Source organism: Sceloporus undulatus, chromosome 10 (assembly GCF_019175285.1).
Source record: "Sceloporus undulatus isolate JIND9_A2432 ecotype Alabama chromosome 10, SceUnd_v1.1, whole genome shotgun sequence".
Classification (NCBI taxonomy): Eukaryota; Metazoa; Chordata; class Lepidosauria; order Squamata; family Phrynosomatidae; genus Sceloporus; species Sceloporus undulatus.
Window position 1 is genome coordinate 1,065,290 of NC_056531.1, and position 23,161 is coordinate 1,088,450.

At 43.9% G+C, this 23,161-nt stretch overlaps 1 protein-coding gene across 1 annotated transcript in view; it reads right to left on the bottom strand.

The window, feature by feature from the left end:
• Positions 1-316: 316 nt before the first annotated feature.
• Positions 317-23,161, bottom strand: part of CIT (citron rho-interacting serine/threonine kinase) — a 73,678-nt gene continuing 50,833 nt past the window's right edge. The window contains exons 19-42 of the mRNA XM_042441852.1: positions 20,387-20,584; positions 18,767-18,960; positions 18,347-18,482; positions 16,798-16,902; positions 16,170-16,310; positions 15,930-16,037; positions 15,144-15,306; positions 14,737-14,901; positions 13,014-13,151; positions 12,464-12,644; positions 12,177-12,268; positions 11,947-12,051; positions 10,850-11,019; positions 10,222-10,302; positions 9,893-10,028; positions 9,135-9,274; positions 8,598-8,690; positions 7,596-7,704; positions 6,494-6,622; positions 5,888-5,968; positions 5,601-5,679; positions 5,309-5,488; positions 4,188-4,491; positions 317-3,835 (exon numbers count right to left, since the gene is read on the bottom strand). Of these exons, the coding sequence (XP_042297786.1) occupies positions 3,812-3,835; positions 4,188-4,491; positions 5,309-5,488; positions 5,601-5,679; positions 5,888-5,968; positions 6,494-6,622; positions 7,596-7,704; positions 8,598-8,690; positions 9,135-9,274; positions 9,893-10,028; positions 10,222-10,302; positions 10,850-11,019; positions 11,947-12,051; positions 12,177-12,268; positions 12,464-12,644; positions 13,014-13,151; positions 14,737-14,901; positions 15,144-15,306; positions 15,930-16,037; positions 16,170-16,310; positions 16,798-16,902; positions 18,347-18,482; positions 18,767-18,960; positions 20,387-20,584 (3,252 nt within the window). The 3' untranslated portion in view covers positions 317-3,811. The remainder of the gene's footprint in view (positions 3,836-4,187; positions 4,492-5,308; positions 5,489-5,600; positions 5,680-5,887; positions 5,969-6,493; positions 6,623-7,595; positions 7,705-8,597; positions 8,691-9,134; positions 9,275-9,892; positions 10,029-10,221; positions 10,303-10,849; positions 11,020-11,946; positions 12,052-12,176; positions 12,269-12,463; positions 12,645-13,013; positions 13,152-14,736; positions 14,902-15,143; positions 15,307-15,929; positions 16,038-16,169; positions 16,311-16,797; positions 16,903-18,346; positions 18,483-18,766; positions 18,961-20,386; positions 20,585-23,161) is intronic.

Below are 23,161 nucleotides of genomic sequence, written 5' to 3' on the forward strand. Positions count from 1 at the left end.
TCTGCCGGATGTAGCGATAACCACCAACTTGGTTGGCATTTAAAGAGGCTTAGACCTTCAATGGCTGCATGTAGACTCTAGTAGAGCCACTACTAGAATACCAGTCGCTGTGAAAGAGGAAGGTGCTATGATCCTCGTGTTCCTGAGGAATTCTCCACAGGGCATTGCATCCGCCCAATGTGTGCCAGTGGGTAAAAGCATAGGTAAAACACTTATCATGGTGAGAGGCTGAGGACAGAGAGACCGTTTCCCCCTTAAACCAGTTCCCCAAGAATCCGTTCCATTACAAATTTCATCACAGACAGGACTGAAACAATGAGTCTTAAATAAGTATATTTTGTGCACATGAAAAGAAAAATAAAGGAACATTTGTAAACAAGCTTGCAGTTCATTTATACATTCAAGATTAGGCACAACAGAAGTCAAAGCAGTTTGGTTTTCAATGCAGAGCATCACTATGCGCAATATGTCAACCAAAGGGGGCGGGGAGGGCTTGCTTACTGGTGACCTGCCCACAGCAGGCCAGGGTTGGGGGCTATGGGGAGGTGCATAACTTAACAGGAGCCACACTTCCAGCTCCTGCAAGCTCACAGTTTGGAATACACACACACAATCCCTGTAGAAGAAGACATCAGACCCTGTAGAAACTGGCTTCGGATTAAAAATAGAAATATTTACATTGTAGTCTAAACTTGCATTCTCTTGCCAAGTGTTGCTTATTTTCTGATGTATGGCCTGAATTACGTTGGTGGTAGGTTCTTAAAAACGCACATCAGGGTGTTTGCGTGCATGTGTGTGTGTGTATATGTTGTTACAGCACCAGGTCGGAAGAGGGAAAGGTCATTGAAGTTACAGTTGTTCTACGATGCTGCCCCACCTGTCCACTGAGACTGTTGAGGTTCAGCCCTGCTTAGGCCTTTCGGTCGGGGCGCACCGAGTGGCAAGAGCCAAAGAAGGGAAGCAACCCTGCCCATGCGCTCAGTGAGTGGGCAAGGAAGGAAGACTCCCCAATTGCTTGGGCTGGACTCCTGACAAATGGGGCTCGAGTCCCTCTTCAGGCTTTGCTGCTCCATACAGCTAGCATATACAACTCTGCCCCCCCATTCCTCCCATTCACCTGCCTTTTGGGGGGGGGGGGCATAGCGCCTGAACAGGGCTTTTGTCAACATTTAACATGGGCAGATGGCTCCATGAATAGGGAGAGGCTCACAGACTGCAAAGCTGAGCATGGGAACTGTCTGTGCTGTGATTTCGAAGGCCAGACAACATTGTCCTGCATTAAGTGGGAGCTCCTCTGTATGTCTTCAAGGAATGACTCTGCAGTTGAGCTCCCAGAGTTACTTCTGGCAAGTTACGTTTTCATTTAAAATATTTATATCCCACCTTTTTTTTATTTTTTGCCCCACAGGCCTTCAATATGGCTGACAAGAAGTGAAAATCAGTACATAACAAATCAAAAGATCCCTTTTTTTAAAGGCAGTGGTGACTTCTGAAGGCTGGGGCAAGGGGACAGTGATGGGAGATATTACCCATGCCTTATCTGTTGCTGCTCCAGGAGGAAGGAAAAGGTCACTGTACCATGTCAGACACAGGGTTTTTTTTATTATTATCATTTGTTATTTGGTTATTGTTCAACAAGTTCAATACTTTCCAGGTGGAGTGTGAATTACACCTGTGATTTCTTGCTCTTGTCTGCAATATTAAAAAGGTAATGAAGGCAGATTCTATTTAAATGCAGGCAAATTCTATTTTGCAATAGCGCCTAAGACCTCATTTAACACTAACAACCTGTCGCTTGCAAATTTCATATTACAGTATTTGTTTGTGGGATCCTGGAGGATTAGGAGGAGGCCCCTTCGGCACTGGCCAAAGACACCTTTCTGCAACCGCCATTAAAACAAAGGGCTAGTAGTTCGGAGGGAAAAAAATGCACACTTTACAATAAAAAAGTAGAAACTGATTTCTTTTTTTCCCCCTTTTTTACGAATATAAAGTTTCTTGTAAATATGTACAGTCCTTTGAGCTATTCTATAGCAGGAAGCATTTCACAAACAAGACACAAGATTTACACTCTTGGGACTCGACAAGCCGAGTTTTCAGGTCATGAGGGACTTTTCCATGAGATGCGAAAACCTTAAATACCTTTCAAGACACCCAGAGCCAGAGGCAGAAATCTCAGCATGTTTCCTGACAAGCCATCCGATAGAAAACAGCCTGGTGTGCAAGAGACCAGACCCTGTTATCCACCCCCCAGCCGCCAGGACGGCACCGGACAACAGCTTTGAGGTGCCTCTCGAGTAGGGCAGCACCAGCTGGGAAAAGGAAAAAGCGGGGGAGAGGGGTGGATTTGCTCTTACCGGCTTGGAGAGAAATGCAGCTAAAGCAAATTGAACGGACAAAGCCTAACTTGGAAAGAAATTTGCCTCGGTGCTCAGCAACTCCCCAGAATGAGAAGCGAGAGAGGGCTTGCCTTCATAGGCCAAAAGTGATGGAGAAATGCTTAGCATTTGCCAAAACTGTTTAACTGCCTTTTCCCTTCATTGCCAGGAGCAGTGGTTTCCCCAAAAAAATATTGGAGATCTTTGGAAAACATTTCCAAAATATACAAATCACGCCATTATTTCCTCTCTTTCTCTCTCTCTCTTTTTTGGTTTTCCCTCATTCTCTTTGTCTTACTTGGAGTGGCTAAGTGCTGCTTACTCCCTGTCGGTGGCAAGGAAGCCTCTCCTTCGCTTGGCTGTTGCCCAGGAGAGTGGCACGTTTGTGAACAGGATCCTGTCTAATGCTGGCTGGGGATGAGAATGTCATCATGCCTCGTGAAATTCTGTTTATCGTGGACTCAAGGACCAGAGCTTTCTCTCCTTCAGTGCCTGTTTCCCCAGTAAACAATGATGGTTATTGTTGCAGCATTAATCTATAAAGGCTTCGGTTCAGTTAACACGGGAGGTACAAGATACAATATCTAGCAAAGCAACTGAAAAGGAGACCGCAGCCAGGATGATGGTGTTGCAGTAAGCATGCAGGGAGCTGCCATGCAGAACACCTGGATAAGGGGCAAGGGGTTTCCACCTCAGTACTGCAAACGCAGATGGAGGGGAGCGGGTTGCGACCACTTGACTCAGTGTGATCAGGGGATGTTCAGGGATAGTTCGAACAGGACATTCCCTTCCTTGTAACCCGGCTAGCCACAGAGCTGCACTGACAGCTATATTGTTCTTTCGCTGGTTGGTTTTCGTTGCATTTTGTTTTGATTTTTGGAACCTTACATTCCAAAGGGTTTTGGAAGCAGCAGATGGACTAAACTGATCTGAGATTTCTCTAAAGCTCTGCAGAAGAAGCTAATGATGCTGGGTACCAAGACACACTCGCCGTGGCCTCGGCTGGTCACAAGGCCGTCCCAGAATCTTTCCCCAAATGCTGATAGCCACACCTTTCAGGCTTGGGTGAGATCCCCACCCCATCTGGCTTCACTGATGGGGATGGTAGAAGGCTCAGAGCGAAGTATAAAAAGTGTATGAACTGCTTTGAAAGAGCAACGGTAGTACAAAGTGCCCAAAAAGAGGGAGAGGGAAGAAGAGAGGAGAGAAAACCCAACTGCAGGAAGCGGTAGGAAAAGAAACTGAGATGCAAGCATTTCCCTTGCAAGCAACTAGAGTCTTGGTGGATTGGATCCTGTTGCCAGAACCATTGGGGGCCCAGCGCGGTTGGCTGGCTAAAGGGGCTGGGCCACTAAGGAAGAAGCGTGTGTGCCCACTCAGTACATTTCCTTGGTTCTTCCTGCAGTTCAAGGTCGGGGGAAGGCTTGTGTAGCTTATACTGAAGATTGGTCCCAGACCTGCGAGGGAAAGAAAAAAGGCGGGTGAATCTCTGGAAAGGGACCCTGAGACAGACTTTGTCGAAGACAGCGTGGTTCCCAACGTGCCGCTCTCTCAATCCCACACTTTGTTTCCACTGATAAAAGGAGACATCAAGTTTCAATGTTTAGAGCGCCACTGGATAGACTGCTCACATTTCCCTCAGCAAAATTACCCCTATTCTGTAAAGGAAGACATAGAAGAGAATCTTTCAGGAGACACAACACTCACATCCTTGCAATTTGGTCCAATTTCAAGCCTTTTTACTGTGAGAGAAAGCAAACCCGTCTCCCCTGTCATTTAGTGTGCCTAGGAGGTTTCCTCCCAGCTTACCTTGTTGACTTGGGAGAGGGGAGTCCTTGCGCCCCCCCCTTGCATCCGTCCCCTGCTGCTCTCCTCAAACAGCCTCCCGGGGGACCGTTCCCTGCGGGTGCTCAGGACCCTGCCAGGAGATTTCTCCCTCTCTAGCGGACGCCCAGGTGACTTGTCCCTACGCAGCTCCGTCCTTCCCTCTCGGTAGCGGTGGGGTGTGCTTGGCTCCCGAGGGTGGCTTGGACCTTCCGGAGGCCCGGGGCTGGAGGCTACCCGCTTGGTTATGTGCTCGTTGTAGGTGGGGGGACCTCTCTTATTTGGGCTGCTGTCATTCAAAAACAATGGACGCGGACAGCTGAGTGACAAAAACCTGAAAGTTACATGTTTATTTACAGCAATTCAACCCCCCCCCCCCCCCCCCCCATGCCTTTCCTGGCTCTACAGATCTATTGGGCATAAACACCCACACTCAGTGTAGTAAGGTACTATTTCCTGCAAGAAGCTGCCAAAGTGCAGCTTTTGCTAGTCTGGTGACCTCCAGATGTGGTGGTCTGCAACTGCCATTCTCCCAGCCAGAAAGACCAAAAGGGAAAGTTATAGTCCACCTAGAGCACCCCTGGAAGCATAGATCAGAGCATAGCAGACTATCCATTCTATTTAAGACTACAAGACCTGTTGCTCCTGCTTGACTCCATGCTAGTTCCACTTTACCCACCTTGTGTTCTCCCTCTTGACTACCATCTCATGCATCTGCCACCAATCCTCCAACTGACTTTCAATGCATCACTGCTTTCCCCTTTACCTGTTTTACCTTCACCTTCAAACCCCTGTAGCTGTATTTTTCCTTCGACACCCTGAACATCTTGGATTTCTGTAATGGTTCTTACATGACACTGGTGCCACTCAGAGGCTAAAAGCAACCAGCCCTGCAGTGCAGTAGCTGTAACCCCCACCGCCATATTGGCAATTTTTACCCCCAATTATTTTGCAGGGGGCAGAAAGTCCTTGGAGGACTACATATACAGCCTTGGGTCAGCATGATTTGTCCGCTCCTGCTTCAGAGACTCATGGACCAAGGGCCTATTCTATTCCTTGATGCTATGTAGTGCCATGTATCCTGCAACAATCATATTACTTCCTACCTGCGTGTGGTAGAAGAGCCTCGGTGGTGTTCGTTGTTGGACTCCTTTACCAAATTCCCTTTACAGCAAATAACTCTTAGTTTGTCTTGATAGGAAGAGGCCAGGTAAATTGCTCCTGATGAAATCGCTGGACCCAGATAGCGAGGGCTCGGAATATCCAAGTGAGCTCTAGCTGGCGTGCTGCAGGGGAAAGAAAGATTTTTAGTTTGGGTTCCAGCAGTTACATCAACATTTTAAAACAATCTGGCCTCCACTGTCACAGAAGGCAAGGGCCAAGAAGGGATCTGCTTACCCAAGGGAGGCCCGTGCTTGGATCTCAATGACTTCGAGGGAGTTGAAGTGTGTCACAAACAGATATGGCTCCCTATAGGCTATAAAAGTGCCAGGAACAAAGATGCAATGTTAGCAGAAAGCCAAGGAAACTTGTCCTGTTTAGTAGCAAATCCAAATGTAGAAAAAGGAAAACCTTCCTCTGAATGTCTGCTCTCTGCTGTTTCTGAAGAGCACTGTGAGCCCTTTGGGGCAGCCCTTCCCCTGCAGCACAGCTTTGGGAGGAAAAAGAAAGCATTCAGCACTTACCAAATGCCAAAGGCAGACGACTCCATTTTAGGTCATCTGAGCGACTGCGCCTCCCATAGGAGTCTACAAAGACGCCAAACTCTGTAGGGAAAAAGTAACCATCAGCCCTTTAATTTCAAACTGTTAAGCGGAACAAGAACTTAATAGAAAAAGGAGTCTGTTAGGAGATTGGAATTCAACTATGTTCAACAAAGTAGTCACCGCAATTCAATATGAGGACAACTTCTTTTGGGAAGTCCTTCCTCAGTCTGGTGCAATCTAAGTTCTAAGCAGCTGAAAGGTTAACAGTTGGAAGATACCTTGCCTAGAACATCAGCACTTTTGAGTAGCACTGGGGTAGACTATATGTGGGCCAATTATTACATTTTCTAAGACTTATCAGGAGGTTACTGAGCACTAAAATGCTTCCACACCACAGTAAAAAGTTACCAAAACTAGAGTAGCTTGTGAGAAAGGGGGGGGGGTTATATTTCTGTTAGAACCCTTCCTAAGGTACCACACATGACATTACATTAGTGAGATCAAGAGCAACACATGAAATCAAACTTTTCTATGCTCATGCAATCTCAACTCCCATCATTGCCAGCAGGCATAGACTCGACTTACCATGAAAGCAGAGCAGATACTCCTCCCTCTGGCCTGTAGGATTCACCTGGATGATATTAATCGGAAAACTGTTGGTAGACGATGCAAACACAGCGGAAGCCAAAGTATGGTCATTCTTGTCCAGGAATTCTAAGATTGAAGGAAAGAATATGACATCAGCTTATTTCATTTCATGAGAACCAGAATCAACAGGCCACTAACCTACAATTTCTCACTTTTTAAAATCCAGCCAGTCTCCTATAACCTAGTCTGCCTTCTTGGTTCCACATCAGCTTTGACCATTCATAAGGCAAAGTGAAAACATGGAAGCTCTCCTAGCAATTGTAAGTATGTTTCAGAATTACATGCAAGCATCTGTAGACTCAGACATCAATTCAGCACTGAAAACCATTACAGTGGTACCCCGGGATACGAAAGCACCGGCTTACGAAATTTCTGGGATACGAAAAAATCCCATAGGAAAAAACTGTTCCGGGTTACGTTTTTTTTTCCGGCTTACGAAAAAAAATTTTGGTGCTTTTCGGCGCTTTTCGCACGAAATCGCGGCTTTTAGCGCTAGCGCCTATGGCTTTTTCGGGTTACGAAAAAAATCGGGTTACGAACGCCGCGGCGGAACGAATTAATTTCGTAACCCGAGGCACCACTGTATTAGGGCGGAGGGGGGGAACCCAGTAGATTTTCATGGGCTCTCTTCTTTCTAGCCCAGTGAGTCATGCAATCACTTTCAAAACTTACTTGAAAGATCAACAAAGATCCTCAGCCAAAAAATATTTTATCCACCTAGAACTCAAAGCAGGCAGCAGTAGATACAAAAAGATCCACTCAACCTTTACCAAATACCAACATCATGCAAAAGTCTGCTGAGTAGATCCTTGAAGATAATTTGTGTGATGGGAGGAAGAGTCTGCCTGCTGCCTTGGCCATCCCTTTCCTGTGGGACCTCCACAGCAATAGTGTAGACCTTCGTACCAAGTGCCCATGGTCAGGCCTCAAAGGTGGGACAGGCAGGAATTGGACAGCCTTCTCCCTGCTACTTCCACCCATCCCAAGATAAGAGGCTGATCATCAGCCTTTACAGTCATGCTTAGGAAGTACTCCTGACCCTCTAGTGTATATTGCTTCATCTCAATTTCATAAAACTTGTTTGTTCCAATGATGATGCTGTAACTGGTGAAATGAATACAGCTGCAGGGCTCTGAGGTTTCAATCTCCTGCAAGAGGAACACACAAAAAGCACAGGCATAAATAAATGAATAAATAAATGCCTCAAGCATTAGCTTCATTGTACTAAAACTCTGCTCGGGGGGGGGGGGGGGTTAATGGAAACCTACATGGTTGCAGTTACGTAGTGCTACACAGATCTGGGCGTTCTAGGCCTGAGCATGGGGCAAGAAGCACGCTTCATGGTACAGTTTGCTGGATATTGCTCCTCAGGCAGAAAGGAATTTAAACTCTTGTTTTTTAAAAACAGCAGCATGGCTTTCCAGTGCAGCCTTCCAACTTTTCAACATTACAATATATTTCCTGAATTATGCTGAGAACAGACCACAACACCCCAGACTTGAGTATTATGAATACAGCTGTTCCATTTGATGCTTTGGAACTGACCCAGACCTACCCTTTTCCTTACTTCTCTTCATTTCAGGAGGAGGAGAGGATTATTATGAGCTCTTCCCTAAGGTGCCCTTTGATAGTTAAGCTTGTGTGATCACACCAATATCTTGATAAAACCAAAGCTACATTCCTAGAAAGTCTTCATGCCTTCCATGACTGCTCTCTAACCCAAGGACTCTCTGAAAGCTTCTCAGGAACCCTGCCATTCCTGGAGCACAGCTTGAAGACTACCAACTGAAAACTAGGAGGGTCAATGCTAAGCACTTCTTGCAGCAGCCCAAAGTTGTGCCATGTAAACACATTAGGCCAGGTCACCTACTTATTCTGAATAGTTATGTATGTTGTGATTAGGGAGGTACAGGGATAAACACAGATGAAGAGAGATGTACTTCTGAACTAACAGAAGAGTGGCCAAACTATCCACTGTTTGGATCAGTTCTGAACTAACCAACTCTCAATCCCACAGAGGGAATAAAATCGCAAACTTTACCTTCCTGATGCAGAACTTGCTGAGGCTCTCGTTATAGCGCAGAATCACCACTTTGCTGGGCATTGCTGCGCAAATGCATAGCCCGTTGTCAATCTGCATACAAAAGAAAACAAAGTGCTAGGACGATTTTGTAAAATGAAAGAGACACTTGAGGACAAGGAAGATGGATGTGAACAAACTAGGAAGTTTGTTATAATATAGAAGGAAATATCTGCAGTTAATTTAAACAATTTGCATATAAAACGTTCCACATCAAACCCACCCATGACCCAGCCTTCCTAGTCATGTGCCCTATCCTATCTGTACTGTGACAAAAAACAAAAAAGTGAATATTCCCTGTTAGTTATTTCCTAGGTGAACTTTACGGAGGGAGGTTGTCTGCTTGATTTTATGGCATACACTGCTCTGAAATCTAATCTGATGAAGGGCAACGTATAAATGTTTTAAACAAATAGTTGATGGAGCTTGGCTACTACTTTGATGATCACACCAAAAGGGCTCCCACTAACTGGTTGACATGGGGCATCCTGGTCTTACCTTCCCCACAGCAAAAAGATGGCATCCTTTCACAGCTTCAAAAATATTTGGTGAGACATCAGGTTGAGCTGGCAGGTGGGATTGTGCTAAAGACTGCTTAACTTTCTTCACATCCACAAGGCACAGAGCCCTCTCATCTCCTGCGGAAAACACACCATAAAGTCACAAACATCTCAGGGGAGTAGAGTAACTACTCTGGCAAAGCAGTGGAGCAAAACAGAAGTCAATGCTTCATACAAGCATAAAGGCTACATGGAACCTCAATTTGTGATTTGTTTAGGCTGATGAGCAAACCAGTAACTTAGCATGTCTTTCCCCAACAAACCAGAAATGCATAAGCCATGGTTTCTCTTGTCTTACCGCTCTAATTTGTAAAGTGGGAGACAAGCCAGAGTTTACATGTCACCATAAACAAGCCACAATCAGAATGCCTATGGTTTATTTAGCTACTCTCACTTGCAGCAGAAACAATGAGGCAGCACACACATGCATAGTGCTTGTAAATAATACAAGCGATATCATTTGGAATTGCGGTTTATAGGTAGGTACAAGTCACAACAGGAGCTCCTTTTTATTTTATTTTTTTAAACAAACAGGTTTGCAGACCTTGTGGCTGCCAAGATATGTCTGAAGGGTGTGGGCAATGTATTAGAAGCCCAAAGTTGCTGCATAAGATATCCAGCAGCAAGAGGATGGTGGAGAGACATTCACTAGTAAATGATAAGTCTTTTGTTAAGGCACACTTTCCTCAATACTACCTGCTATCATAAGCAATTTCTCCAGATCCTTTATGAGGTGCACTTGGAAGACTGCACCAATGCCAGGGACATGCGTTAAGGAGTTCTTCAGCACATTCAAGGCATAAAGACCTTCCTCAGCTCCCACCAGTACCACCTGCAAAAGGGATTTAACATCGCCATATGTCAAAAGTACACAAGAAAAGGCTTCAGGAATGCTCAAGGCTGTATATAAATGTTGATCACTACCCAAAAGTAGGGAAAACATATAGGGGGGGGGGGGAGAGAACCTAAGTTTCCTTTGCTTATTGTCCAGTTTGGTAGAGCAAGAGGTGGCATGCCATCATTACCTGGTCACTGAAGGGCAATGTGCAGTTGATATCCAAACGGTCTTCCCCCTCAAGCTTCAGCAGAGAATTTCCAAGGAGCTTCTGTGCATGAGAAAGAAAAAGAGAGAAAGAAGGTTGAACATGGTGCAGAGGAAAGATTCAATGTCAATGTGTTCGCTTAAGGGAAACTCTAATTCAATTTTAGTGTTTGGAGAGAAAAAATCTGCCATGTTATCTTTCACTCAGATCTGTTCTAAGCACTTTTCTAGGGTGTATGCAAACAAGCTTGGGTAAAGAGCTTTCAAGGGGATGCTGAAGGCAGGGTCAATTATAAGCAGATGGGAAATAGAAAGCATCTAAATCCAATAGCTATGGAGACACAGACACTTTTCCGCCCTCCATGACTCCACCAGCCATATGATCACAAACACTTTTAAATTTAAAAGTATCCAAATGATTCTTACCTCTTACACTACAAAGCTAGAATTCAAGAAGTAGGGAGCAGCTTTACTCCTCAGTGAGCCAACAGAAAACCCTGGCTGCATACCTACTCTTTTTCAGGGCTGGTCTAAGTAAAAGACTTTCTTACTTTTAAAACAATGGAAGGAGTCCAAGCCCTGACCTCCACACTTGGCACCATTAAACTTACAGCATCAGCCTCGGCTTTTTCCCGGGAAACTCTTCCTCCAGCAACAATGGACTCCAGAGCGCTGACCCAGCGTTGTTTATCAGGAAAAGTGGGTGCGAGTAAGTAGAGAGTCCGGCCAGGCCAACAGGTAGTATGAGGATGAGACTCCAGCTTTAATATATATGGCACATCTAAGTTGTGACCAAAACACAAAACATACAAACGGATTTATGAAACAGTCTAAACTCTTGCAGTTGGACCATTTTTCCGATTTGTCACAGTGTACAGCTGGAACAGGAGTCTTTCATATTCTGAAAACCGATTAAAGCTGTACTCCAACCTGTTGAGAGTTTACCCACTTGACTGCATGTCCCAACTCAGCTCAGTTTAGATGCTGCTAGAGCTGTGTAATGGTAAAATACCTGCAGAATTAAATGGAAAAGGCACATGCATCCGAGGAAATTACATCCAGATTAGAAAAGTTTCATAAATAGGAACATTCATTATAAGGAAAGAAAGGTACTGTTTTCACAGCCTAGAGTCATAGACCAAGGGTGGTCAACTGTCAGGGATTGAGGGCCACACACTCATGGTGTGTGGAACCACTTCCACAAATCTGGGGGTTACAGCCACAAAGTACACAAAAGAAGAGTTAAGATTCAACAAAACAAGCTGCGTGAAGATGCCCCACAGTTTAAGTTAAGTTACAGAATCAGCAGCACATGTTCATTATGTAAATTACACATTTGCAAGCATTTGTTTGTGTAGCATAATTTAATCTGGTAGTATTAGAGGAGGCCAAAAAAGCCATGCAGAACCACTACAGCTCTACCTGGACCACTCAAACTCCAGCTGAGCTCACTCCTCACCAGCTCCAGAAATTTCATCAGGAAACCACACTCTCAAGGCTATCTTCATAATTTATGAGGACTAAAAACTCTCCCAAATGTCCCTACCCTGTTTGCTTGACTCTCCCTCTCACATATATACAGGCCAACAGAAGCAGATGTGCCCAGTCACTAAACAAGAATAGAATAGAGGTAAGGAAGGCTTCCAACAAGTGGCAGTTATAACAGCAAAAGCCAAAAAGAGATCAGACAAAATACAATTTACCTCACCTGTCTTAGCTGTATTTAAAAGTTCAGTTGCTCCCACAGCTCCGTGGACAGTAACATCTCCATCTGGAAGACATAGCTCAAACTCCTCCACAGGCCTTTGTCCAGCTTTGGCAAAGATAAAAATGGGAGACAAACATGAAGGACAAATGAAAACATTTTGTTCAAAGTAATGAACAGATGACAGGCCAAATCAAAGAAGACAGAAAAGCTAGTCAGATGTAAGAGGTTACCTTCTCTTGCTTCTGTGTCATAAACAAGGACTTTAGTTCCTTCCAGAACTATATACTTCCTATCCCAGCCCTGCTGCCCACGCTTATTATTTCTGAAAACACAGAAAGAGAAACACAGAAACTATATTATATTCCAGATTAGTGGGGGATGCTAATCCCATGGAGTTTCATCAGCAACAAGATGAATGATGTCAACAAATTCAGCCATAGTCTATGGGAGAGGCTCCTCTTGCAACAGCACCAGTAGCTCTGGGCTGGCATTTTAGCGCGGAGACTCACGTTTATACCTTGGCACCTTCATCCATCCTTCTAGCCGTAAACCGGTGCTTGGTTCTTTCAGCTGCAGACCCGGAGAGTTCAGCTTGTCCCGACAGAAGGCTTCCGAGAAATGTGTGGCATATTCAGTAGGCAAGCCACAGGTAGCTGGCAAGCAGGCTGAGCACTTGGGGTGACACATCATCTGGCATTCTTTAAAAAAGAAAAATAAGGGGAAGAAAATAGAATAAATGGTAGGCGGCATCATAAAGTTGCTTCGAGGAATTCTGCGACTGTCCTGGGATATGCCCATATCTAAGAAGCAGCTTAAAGTCTAAGAGAGAGCTTTCATTCTCCATGAAGAAAGTCCTCTGAGCTAAGACCACCATGTTTTAAATACAACAGCTAAAGTCTGTCCATCTCTCTGCTGGTGTCTTTATGGCATGATTCACAAGTTTTAGGGGAAGCAATGGATAAGCTAGCATCCATTTTTCACTCTTGCTAGGTAGAGTAATTGGCACAGCATTCGCTGTTAGCCTTCAGCATTTTTATTTCTTCTGTTCTCTGTCATGACATTCTTACCAAGGCATTTTGATGCCTGACGTCCAAAGTGCACAGTATCCAGGCAAACAGCACATTTTGTTGCTCTCATATTCAATCCCACATTGAACCGGTGAGGAATATTATGATGCATCCGTTCTTTTAGACGCCGATTAAACTCTGGGAAAAGGAGTGAATGGCAAGGTAATATTTAAAAAGAGCACAGCAGTCTTCAGCCCTTCATTCTCCCTGCAGTGGTCTAGTTTGTACCTACTACCTAAAAGCCTGCGGTCATACCACCCACCTACCTAAAAGCCTTTAAGCATGAATAAACATGAAGCGTTTATTAAGGCATATACATGCCAATGTTAGGGCATGTCTACAGTTAAGTCAGGACTTGTGAGGAGAAGTCCAGGGTCTTATTCAAAAGAAGGAAAGCTCCAATGCAGCAGTGTTAATTTAACCAGTTTCTAAAGTAACTGATCAATTTTACCGTCTAAAAAGCACCCTCTCCCTTGTAAGACCATTTAAGTCCAGAGTCTAAACTTATCCAGCCATGTCACTGGACCAATGTACAGAGATGGCAACAGCAGACATACCTGGCACCCAGTCGGCCAACACATGCAATGTGTGCCTAGTACTACTCAAAGCTGGCTACGAATAAGTCAGGCTGTTAACTAGGTCCATACAGGCAAGTATAGTCTCTTTTGAGTGTTGGTGGAATTTTCTATCTGGCTGAGCTGAAAGTCCTAGAGACTGAATCTGTGTTCTCTACCATTAAGATAAGATTCTTCCCTATTTCCTTCTCACTTTGGCATGCCTTGCTGCTCCAGTTAAAGGCATCTGTAGGTGAGAGTGCACTGCAGCTTCTGAAACCATCCCCTGGACTTTAGCTTAAAACAACTATGTCAACCCCTAAAGAGAATTAACTGAATTTTCACACAACAGCAGCCTTAAAAAAAAATCAACCAAATTAGATACTAAAGGCAATTTCTATCATACTTTGGAAGAGGGATTATGCCAGATGTACAGAAATAAGAAACCACAGGAAAAAACGGTTAAGATGAGTCAGTACACAGAAAATGTTTCACACTGTGGCAAACTAGAGTTAATGTTACATGCAAACCTGTCAGTAATCTGAAATTTGCAGGCAACATCATTACAACCATTTATCTTAGGCTTTCAGAGTCCAAAGCACTTCTTTATCTCAGCAATCCTTATAAATCCTGTAAGTTAGCTAGCATTAGTCCAATACTGAGCACAGGGAGGGGGAAACGGTTGCGGCTACAAGCAGAGACAATTCACAAGCCATATAATAACTTTGTAGCTGGGGAGAGATTTAAAACTGCAGACATTCCCAGTTCAGACTCCTGGGCACAACAGCACAGCTGCTCTAGACCACACAACTAAATCACACGGACAAATACATGAACAGAGCTACACTAAAAGAACACAAGCTGTACTTCAAACATTCATAAAATGACAACAACCACCAGTAGCAAACACTAGGGGGGAAGCTAAGATATAACACACTAATACTACTACTCTGTAGGAGATATTGCTGGAAATATTCTAGGACCAGTGTACCAAAAAAGTAATGTTTCCAAGCTTTCCTGGTCTTTTACAAGTCCCCAAGCCTAATGAGTGCCATGTTGGGTTACTGAATGCCTAATGAAAAGGAGGGTGCAGGGCAAAGTCAGGGGCAGGGCTACTGCTCTCAGTAAGATAGTCTTCCCAACCCCAGCCCACCCTGCTGAAGCCTTACCCTCTGGTGTGGAGGACTCCTTTCTGCGGCTCGAGGGAGGCGCAAGCAGGCTGATGGGCGTGGGCTGGTGTTCTGGTGACCGGACTAGGGCAGACATGATGATCTGCTGCCTGGCCGTGGCAGGCGTGGATGGGTGAGGGTGGTCTGTAATTTTCCTATGGGCAGCTACAGATACACATACATAGTTAGTTAACTCCTCCCAGCATGAGGAGCAGCCGTGGTTCTATGTAACCTTAAGAGTTACAGCCTGCAGCGAGGGTGGTGTTATATTTGGATCCTCAACAGCAAACAAGGAGGGGGGAAAGAGGAAAAGAAACATTTCACTGCTACAAGAAACAAAGATATGAGACACATTTGGACTAAAAATGACCCTCCTCTTCAGATGCAACTTTTCAGTGGCCCCCTACCTTCCTCTCGAGCAGATCTGAGCTCAATGCGTGTTTTCTGCAGGGCCTCCTCCAACTCAGCCGAACGGGCCTTCTCCTTCTCCAGTGCCACCTTCAGCTCATTGTATTGCAGAGGAACCTGTGTGGGTAAAGAAGGGTCCTCTTTCCGTCGACTAAACAGGCCCTAGCAACAGAAACACACAGACAGCTCCTAACTCCTAGTAAGTGATGATTTAAACTAGGGGAAGGGAAACCTAGCTAACTGTAGACCAGAGGGTCTCATGGTATTCTTCATCTCAATAAACACTGGTGTTGTGTGGGGAAGAGAAATCTTAAGTTCTCAACATTTTCTGTACCTTCATTGTGGCAGTTACATGTCTTATCCATCTGGATAGAGTGAATTCTGCCATTACTATGGCCCTCTCATCTCAGTAATCCAGCTGTCTCAGGGCCATAATCAAAAGGAACCCAATAGCCCTGAGCAACCACTTCTATGTTTTGCAAAAGCATATCTCTGCATTGCTTTTCCCCAACTGTTCCAAATAGGGTTAGCTCAGAGATAGCTATAGGCCCAGCTAAATAGTGTTACAGCATTCCCTTCAGTTAGAGCATGTTTGTCGTTCAGCACAGCCTACACTTGCACGCAAAGTTTAGTCATTCAGGGAAAGACTGAAAGAGTTACTTTGGGTGTACTGAACAACACCCAGTAGGTTTTGGGATCTTGGCTACAGATATTCTTTGCATCCCAGACTTTGCTTCTAAACCATGTGCACATGCCTATACCCACTATTTATTTATTTAGCTCACCTTTTTCTTTTTGGCTGGCTGGTCCATCTTTGCTTGAAGAAAGTCTATAAGCTTGGTTTGTTGTGAAATAGTGCCCTCCATTTTCACCTTTTCATGGGAATAGAGAACCTTTGAAATAGAAAAAGGATGCAAAGAAGGCAGAGGTCATGACAGATGAAACAGCAGAACACGAATGGATATAGCATGGAATTCAGAACAGCAAACCTCTCATTCCCTCCCATGCCACTCCATTCCCCACACCTGAATATTTTCCAGCTGGTACTCCAAGTCACTTCTCTCAGTCTTCAAAAGATCTGCCCTGTCCAAAGCCTCTTGCAGACCTTGAGTCAGGCGAAATATGTGGTTTTTCTGCAAGTCCATCTGCTGTTGCAGCTTTGCTTGCTGTCAATAAGAAAATAAAACCCAGAGACTTGTTAAGTCACTCAATATCAAGGCCAACCATCTTCTTTTACACCTGATGATCTTAACTTGGGATCCAGGGATGAATTTCAGGGATGTGTGTGGGGTGTCTGTGAACTGAAAACAACAATGTTTTCCCTCCTCCTATTTTCTTTCTGTTTAAATCAATGTTCTCTGGTTATAATCCCATGTGAAGTGAGTTTGAGGGCACTCTAAGAGCAGACTTATGCTGCATTTCAAAATTAGTTTTGTATCACCTGACTGTGAAAGCCTTCCCCAAAGAATCCAATTAATTGCAGTGAGATGCTGAGAATTCTCTGCTCAAAAATCCCCATCTCACATCCCAGATCCCAGAATGCACTATTAAACTAATACTGTGTGTCTGATGCAAACATGTCCAATACAAGGTTTGGCGCATCCCCCCCTCTCCATAAAGACGTGTAACAGCTTGTGACTGTTTGGGCATTACCTCTTCTAGGAGCCTCTGCTTGAGTTCACGTTCTGTCTCGAGCTTCTGTTGCAGACTACGAGCGTTCATCTCTAGCATGGCATGTTTTTTCTCCAAATCATTGAGCTAGAGATTTAGGACAGATATAGATACATTTAAAAAGTGAGGACATGAACTGTTGTGAAGTAATATCTCTGAGCTGGTCCCTTTTCTCTTCAGCTAGTGTGAACAACTTATCCTTATTTCTGAAGGTCTCCATGGCCTCACTCCATCCTATTTTTCCCCTCATAAGCTACTCTGAGTCCCAATTTTGAGGGCAAGGAGGATATAAATCAGCAGCAGCAGCAGCTTTGTAGGAATTGTAGGCCACATGCCCCTTGCATTGCCCCCACACCAGGCATCTCCTAGGGAACAAAAGGATTCTTTGTTCTTGCTTGATCCAATATATTTGACACAGTTTGATCCCTTCACTACCCAGCATGCCCAACGCCATCTGGAAAAGGTTTGTGGAAAAGGAAGAGGCAGGGACTCATTTGTTGCTTATTTGTTGCTTGGGAGCCAGCAGGGGGAGAGGAGTGGGCACTGGCCAGGCACTGGGCATCGCACCGAGAAGAGGAACGTTTCCCCTGCTCTTTCTTTCCCCCAAACATTTTAGAGAGATTGATTCAAGACATGCTGGGAAGCTGCGGCAAAGCTCCAGTTGCTAAAACTGCCCAGGACATTGGGTAACAAATTGCTGAACTTTTCTGGAATCAAAAAAGGAAAAAGAGCCGATGCTCAATGCCTGGCCAATCCTTTTACACCTATTATTATTAGTATTATTTACCATAAAGTGGTGAGTGAAAGATCCTTCTGCTTTTTCATGAAAAATTTTTACAGCGGAGTCAGGCGTGGAACAGACGCAAAGCTCCAGACAGCCATTTCCTTTTCCCCAAGTGCCTCAGGGCCCTACACCTGGGAAGTGATGTGGCACAGCTGCCTGGAACTTCATTTTGAAATACACCCCACTGTACTGTGAAAGGGGTGTTTTTGAAAGCAATATTTCTTGGATTATGCTACTCGGCAAAATAATATATGTATATTGATAGTCATTTTAAAAAGAAAAGGTTGTGCATTTGTAAGTGAGGTTCTTCAAGTGGTCAGACCATGAACCCATAGTCCACTTTAGAACCTGGTATCCTTTGGTGGGAAGCCAGGTGCTGCAATGCACTGCAATGCCGGTCCCTTAGTTCTGAGTAAATTACAAACATGAATAGATGTGGAAAAGGGGGAAAGGAGTGAGTTGTTCATGGACAACCCCTCAAATAATCAGTATTTTAAGTAAGCAACTCTTCTTTGTGGTCTCTGTGACTCACATAAATGGGAAAAGGAGGTGAGCTAACACTGGAGATGGGGTTCACATCAAGCCAAGATTTTAAAAAAGTCAAAAAGTAGTGCCCGCACACGCCCTCACATCCAAACAATATTCCCAATCAAAGTAGATCACAGGTTCCCAAACCTTGCCATTTTCAGGAACTCATTGCAACTCAGCTGAATTACTGCAAATACATGAAAAAGTTATGTTACCAACCTTATCAGAAAGACTCTCAGCTTTGAGTTTTTGTTCTTTTAACGCTTGCTGGAGAGCCAAGATCTCTGCTTTATGTTCTTTAACAGCAAGCTCCACCACCTGACGGGATTCAGTTATACGCTGATCTGCCCGCACTCTGTATTGAAAATAGTAATTATGTTTTCTTACACTTTTCCCCTGAGATTGCCTTCTTTCATGAATCCCAAAGTATCAGATGAGATCAGTAGGAAGGAACTGCTTCAGATTTGCAAAGTTCAGCTTTAAGTATGGCATCTCTATACCATGATGTTCCCCATATCACACAAACCTCCTGCTCATTGAGACTGAGCAGCCTCACCCAACCTATCTGTGCTATTCATTTATTATATTTCTATACCAACTAAAAGTTAAGCAATATACATGGAGGAACTGAGTCCATACCTGCTTTGTTTCTCTGTATCCAACATTCTCTGTAGCTCTCGAACCCGACATTCAAACTGAGTCTTCTCATCACCCAAAACGCTTCTCCATGCTTCCCACTGGCGTTCCTTCTCCAGGAGTTCATCATTGAGAGCCTCCAGATCCATCACTTGCTCTTCCAGCATTGTGCAGGTTGTCTTTAAGGCCTCCATTGTCTAAAAATAAACCCTTTCATAATTTTTCCAATTCCCACTTCAAAACAACGGCTAAAGAGCATTTCTTTGGCTTGTTACAGACTGCCAAAATAAAGCTGCTTCGGGTCTCTTTGGAAGTATGCTGTTTAAATGATGCATGGGTCCTAAGAGTCCGGAGGTCGCGCCAAAGCCACACTCCATTCCTAAGCACTGGAGTGCAGCTTTGGTGCAGCTTCTGGATTCATAGGATGCATGCATCATTTAAACAGCATACCTCCAAAGAGACCCGAAGCAGCTTTATTTTGACAGTCTGTAACAGGCCTTTATATCCTTTATGGTGGGACTCTTAAAAACCTCTTAAGGTTAGCCTCCCTAAATCAAGGAGAGAAAAAACCAGGCTGGGACTCTTCAAGTATACAAGAATACAGACAGACAGTTGCTGGTGGTACTCACTCTTGTTGTGGGCCCATAGGCAGCTAAAACAAAGGAAAAGGATGGATCAGGGCTACCTCAAACTCTGGGATGGCCTCATCTGAAAGACCAACTATAGGTAGAGAAAACATCTCAAAGGATGTCATAGGCTTAAAGCATTAGATCGGCAATTAAAACTCCCAACACCCTTTTCAAGCAGCTGTACGGCGTCCTGGTTTTTTTTTTTAATCTTTGGGGTGATGTTTTTCTGCTTCTTATAATCTAAAACATCCTCTTCCTAAAGAAGCTAGTAACAGAAAGGGGATAGACATAATATGCATGCCTGGTGAGTTTGTTTTTTTTAAGCAGGTCTAGCAGCAGCTTTGAAAAGAGTGAAAAAATTAGGCTGGTAAAATGTCATTGTAAGATGTTAAATCAATCTTTTCAGCACCACGACTGCTCTAATTGTTGAAAAGAGCTAACTTAAACATTTTTAAAAAACTTGAGACGCAACCAGATTTTTTCTCTCTCACTCTTGTTTCATAGCCTTCTTACTAAAAACAAAACATGCCGAAAGGGAGCAATTAAAGTAATCAAGCGGTTGGGAAACTTTCCTTACTTGGAAAGACTAAATGGCTTAGATTGTTTTATTTTTCAGCTTGGGAGGAAAAATAGACACACAAGGGTTGGAGGGGAGAGAACTTGGTAGCAATTTGCACAATTCCAAATTGTATGGATGGAGTAACTGAGCAATTTGGCTCCCTCTCTTCTCTGTAACAATAAAAATGGCCCCATGAAGCTGACCAGCAGTAGATTCAGGTAGCAAGATAAGTTACTTTTGCACACAACTCAAAAATCAACATATGGCAAGGTGCAGACCCTACAGCTCTGCTCATATTGCTGGATACCCGCTTCAAACTGTCAAGCCAATATGGTCAAGGAGAAAAAAAGTAATGGGAGTTGTAATCCACTGGACCACGGAAGATTATGCCAATAAAGCGTGTTGTGTCTTAAAAAGTAATGTCTAAACACTCACTTGTTTCTGACTGGTGAGCTGCATTTCTCGTTCTGTGATCTCACGACGAAGGTGGTCAACCTCACTCCGCAGTTGGACCACCTCATCGTTTGCTCCGGAAGCCTCATCCAATTGTTTGGAAAGGAAGAAATTCTGGTTGTTCAGCTCAGCATTGTCCTCACTCAGCTGGTTCAACTGCTCTTCCAAGTCCGTAATCACCTAAATAAAAAGAATAATAAGCCAGAGAGTCTAAGATAAATAGAGATGAGCTAAGTCTTCTGAAAAGTCAGCCCCCTCCCAAACGCCAGGTTTTGTAAAACTCATCTTGTAGGCTGACACAAGTCTAAGGCATACAGCAGGAATTAATGTGGTGCCTAATATGAAGACCTGTCATTGTCAGAAGGGCTTAGCTTAAATTTAACATTTAGGTATGAAATGCACTGCAGTGTGACACTTTACGTTGCAAGCTATGACACGAGTTTAAGAGGGTGCATCATTCTGGCAAGAGCAAGGAACTCCAAGTCAGCAGTAAATGGTCCTCTCCCTTGATCTGCCACGCTCTGATAAACAGCATAAGCAAATGATTTCTCTCTCCAAGGCTTATTTCGCCCTATCTGAGCAAAGGCACAACTAACTTTCAGGAAAGGGATTTTCAAAATATCAGTCTGAGAGTGCTTTGAAGAAAGGCGCATTATCTGGAATGTCACTCAGAATGATCTGAAAAATACCAAGGGAAACCAGTGAGTTTCCAGGGTGGAGGGAACTAACACACAGATTCTGATTTAGGGGAAACTGAAGTGTGTTGTCAAGCAGAGGAGAATGTGAGAAAAGAATCTAGCAGCACATCTGTTTGTAGGGGGAAGTCAGTACAGTATAAGCATTAAGAAACAGAAAAGACATACGTGAAAATAAAATAGCAGTATTTTAGCTATGCTGAAACGTATCACTCCAATGAAATGCGACCGTTGTTGGTAGATGTTTGGACAAAATAAAGGGGGAAGTTACTTTGCTTAAAATAAACACAAATGTGAACCTAGAAAAGAAAAAGCATAGCTTCATTGTAATGCCTAGGCTCATAATTCCAGTCAGAGGTCAAAGCAACACACTAGCTTTAGCTGCAGAATACAACTGAATACGTGTTCTAGTACATTGGTTTTGAACAGATGGCTATAACACAGTCAGAAACGTCAGCAGCATTTTCTTTGTGCTGGTTTAAGAAAGAGCCGCAGGTGAAACAGAGACAAGAACAAAGTGTGGGTGGGAATCAACTTACATAGTAAATAGAACCATTGAAGTAAGACCCATGTTTACCACTTAAAGATGGTAAAGATGTTTCTGAAGAAGTGACTACTACTGCTCTTGCCTATAACTTACATCAGGCTCCTGCAAAGATTATTATGAGTGGAGGTAAAGAGTGTTCTTATGGCTATAAAGCTAAATTCACCTTCCAATGGGTTGATAGAAGAAAATCATTTGGAGAATATTTGGGCGGAGCCAAAAACCAAAAGTGAAGCAAGAAGTGAGCCTCAAACTGGTGCTTGAAAACAGTAAACTATTATGGGAGATGTGTCCACTGAATTTTGACTAAATGGTCTAAGTATTTTATTATGCGTTCCGTATTTCAGCTGTTTGAACTGGTGTATTGCAGAAGGCTATTTTCCCCAAGGACAGGCTTTGATCTAAATGCACTGGACAACCTTTATAGGCTAAACCATCCTTCCATATTCTTCTTCTCTTTGAGAGGAAAGACGTCAACATTTTCCTTTCAAACACCTGCCAAAGCCTTCCATATGCTTGCTCTCTTCTAGGGGAAAGATGTCAACATTTTTCTGTTTGCACTACTGGAAATAAGGTTTTTCCTTTTGTTCTTCCAAAATACCAGCTGCTTCTGGTTTTCAAAGATTCACAGAAGAGTGGTTGAAACGGGTCCCTTCTGAAGGTTGTGGGCTTCTGATAGCTGTGCCTCATTGAGAGATGTGCAGAAAGCAATAAATCATCACTGCTCTGACCCGGTGAGGAGGTTTTCCAGGTCATTTGGCTGGTCCCACCTGGAGAAAATTGCTAGACTAGACGGACCTTGGTCCTGATCCAGCAAGGCAGATCTTTTGCTAACAAGCTTTTATCTACCAACATACTCTCCAGGCCCACAAAGGACAGACTGTGAATTGCAATTAGATGCAATTTTCCATGTCTCCTACAATTCACAGCGGGAAGCTATCCACAATGAAGTAATCACAATGCAGGGGGAGAAAAGCAGGCAGATGTATGGAGTGAAGCCCAGGTTATGGTGAACAAGAGAAGTGGGAGGAAAAACAGCTAGGTCACAGGATTCAATCCGCCATGCAAAACCAAGGAGAACCAGTTCTAGGTAATAGCAGGCAAACTCTATCTCAGAAAATGTGGATGATCTAACATTATCTCTATGCTTTCAAGATGGGCAAAAGGGTGTGCATGGAATATCTCTATTAAAATTTCAGAACTACATAATTCTGCTTAAGTAATGGAAAAAAACAAACAGCATTATACAGTGTGAAGTCGAAGGCTTTCATGGCCGGCATCCATAGTTTTTTGTGGGGTTTTCGGGCCATGTGGCCATGTTCTAGAAGAGTTTGTTCCTGACGTTTCGCCAGCATCTTTGGCTGGCATCTACAGAGAATGATGGCATGGAAGAGAGTGGAACAGTATATATACCCCACTCTCTTCCATGCCAGCATTCTCTGCTTGGCATCTTCAGAGAATGCTGGCATGAAAGAGAGTGGGGTATATATACTGTTCCACTCTCTTCCATGCCATCAT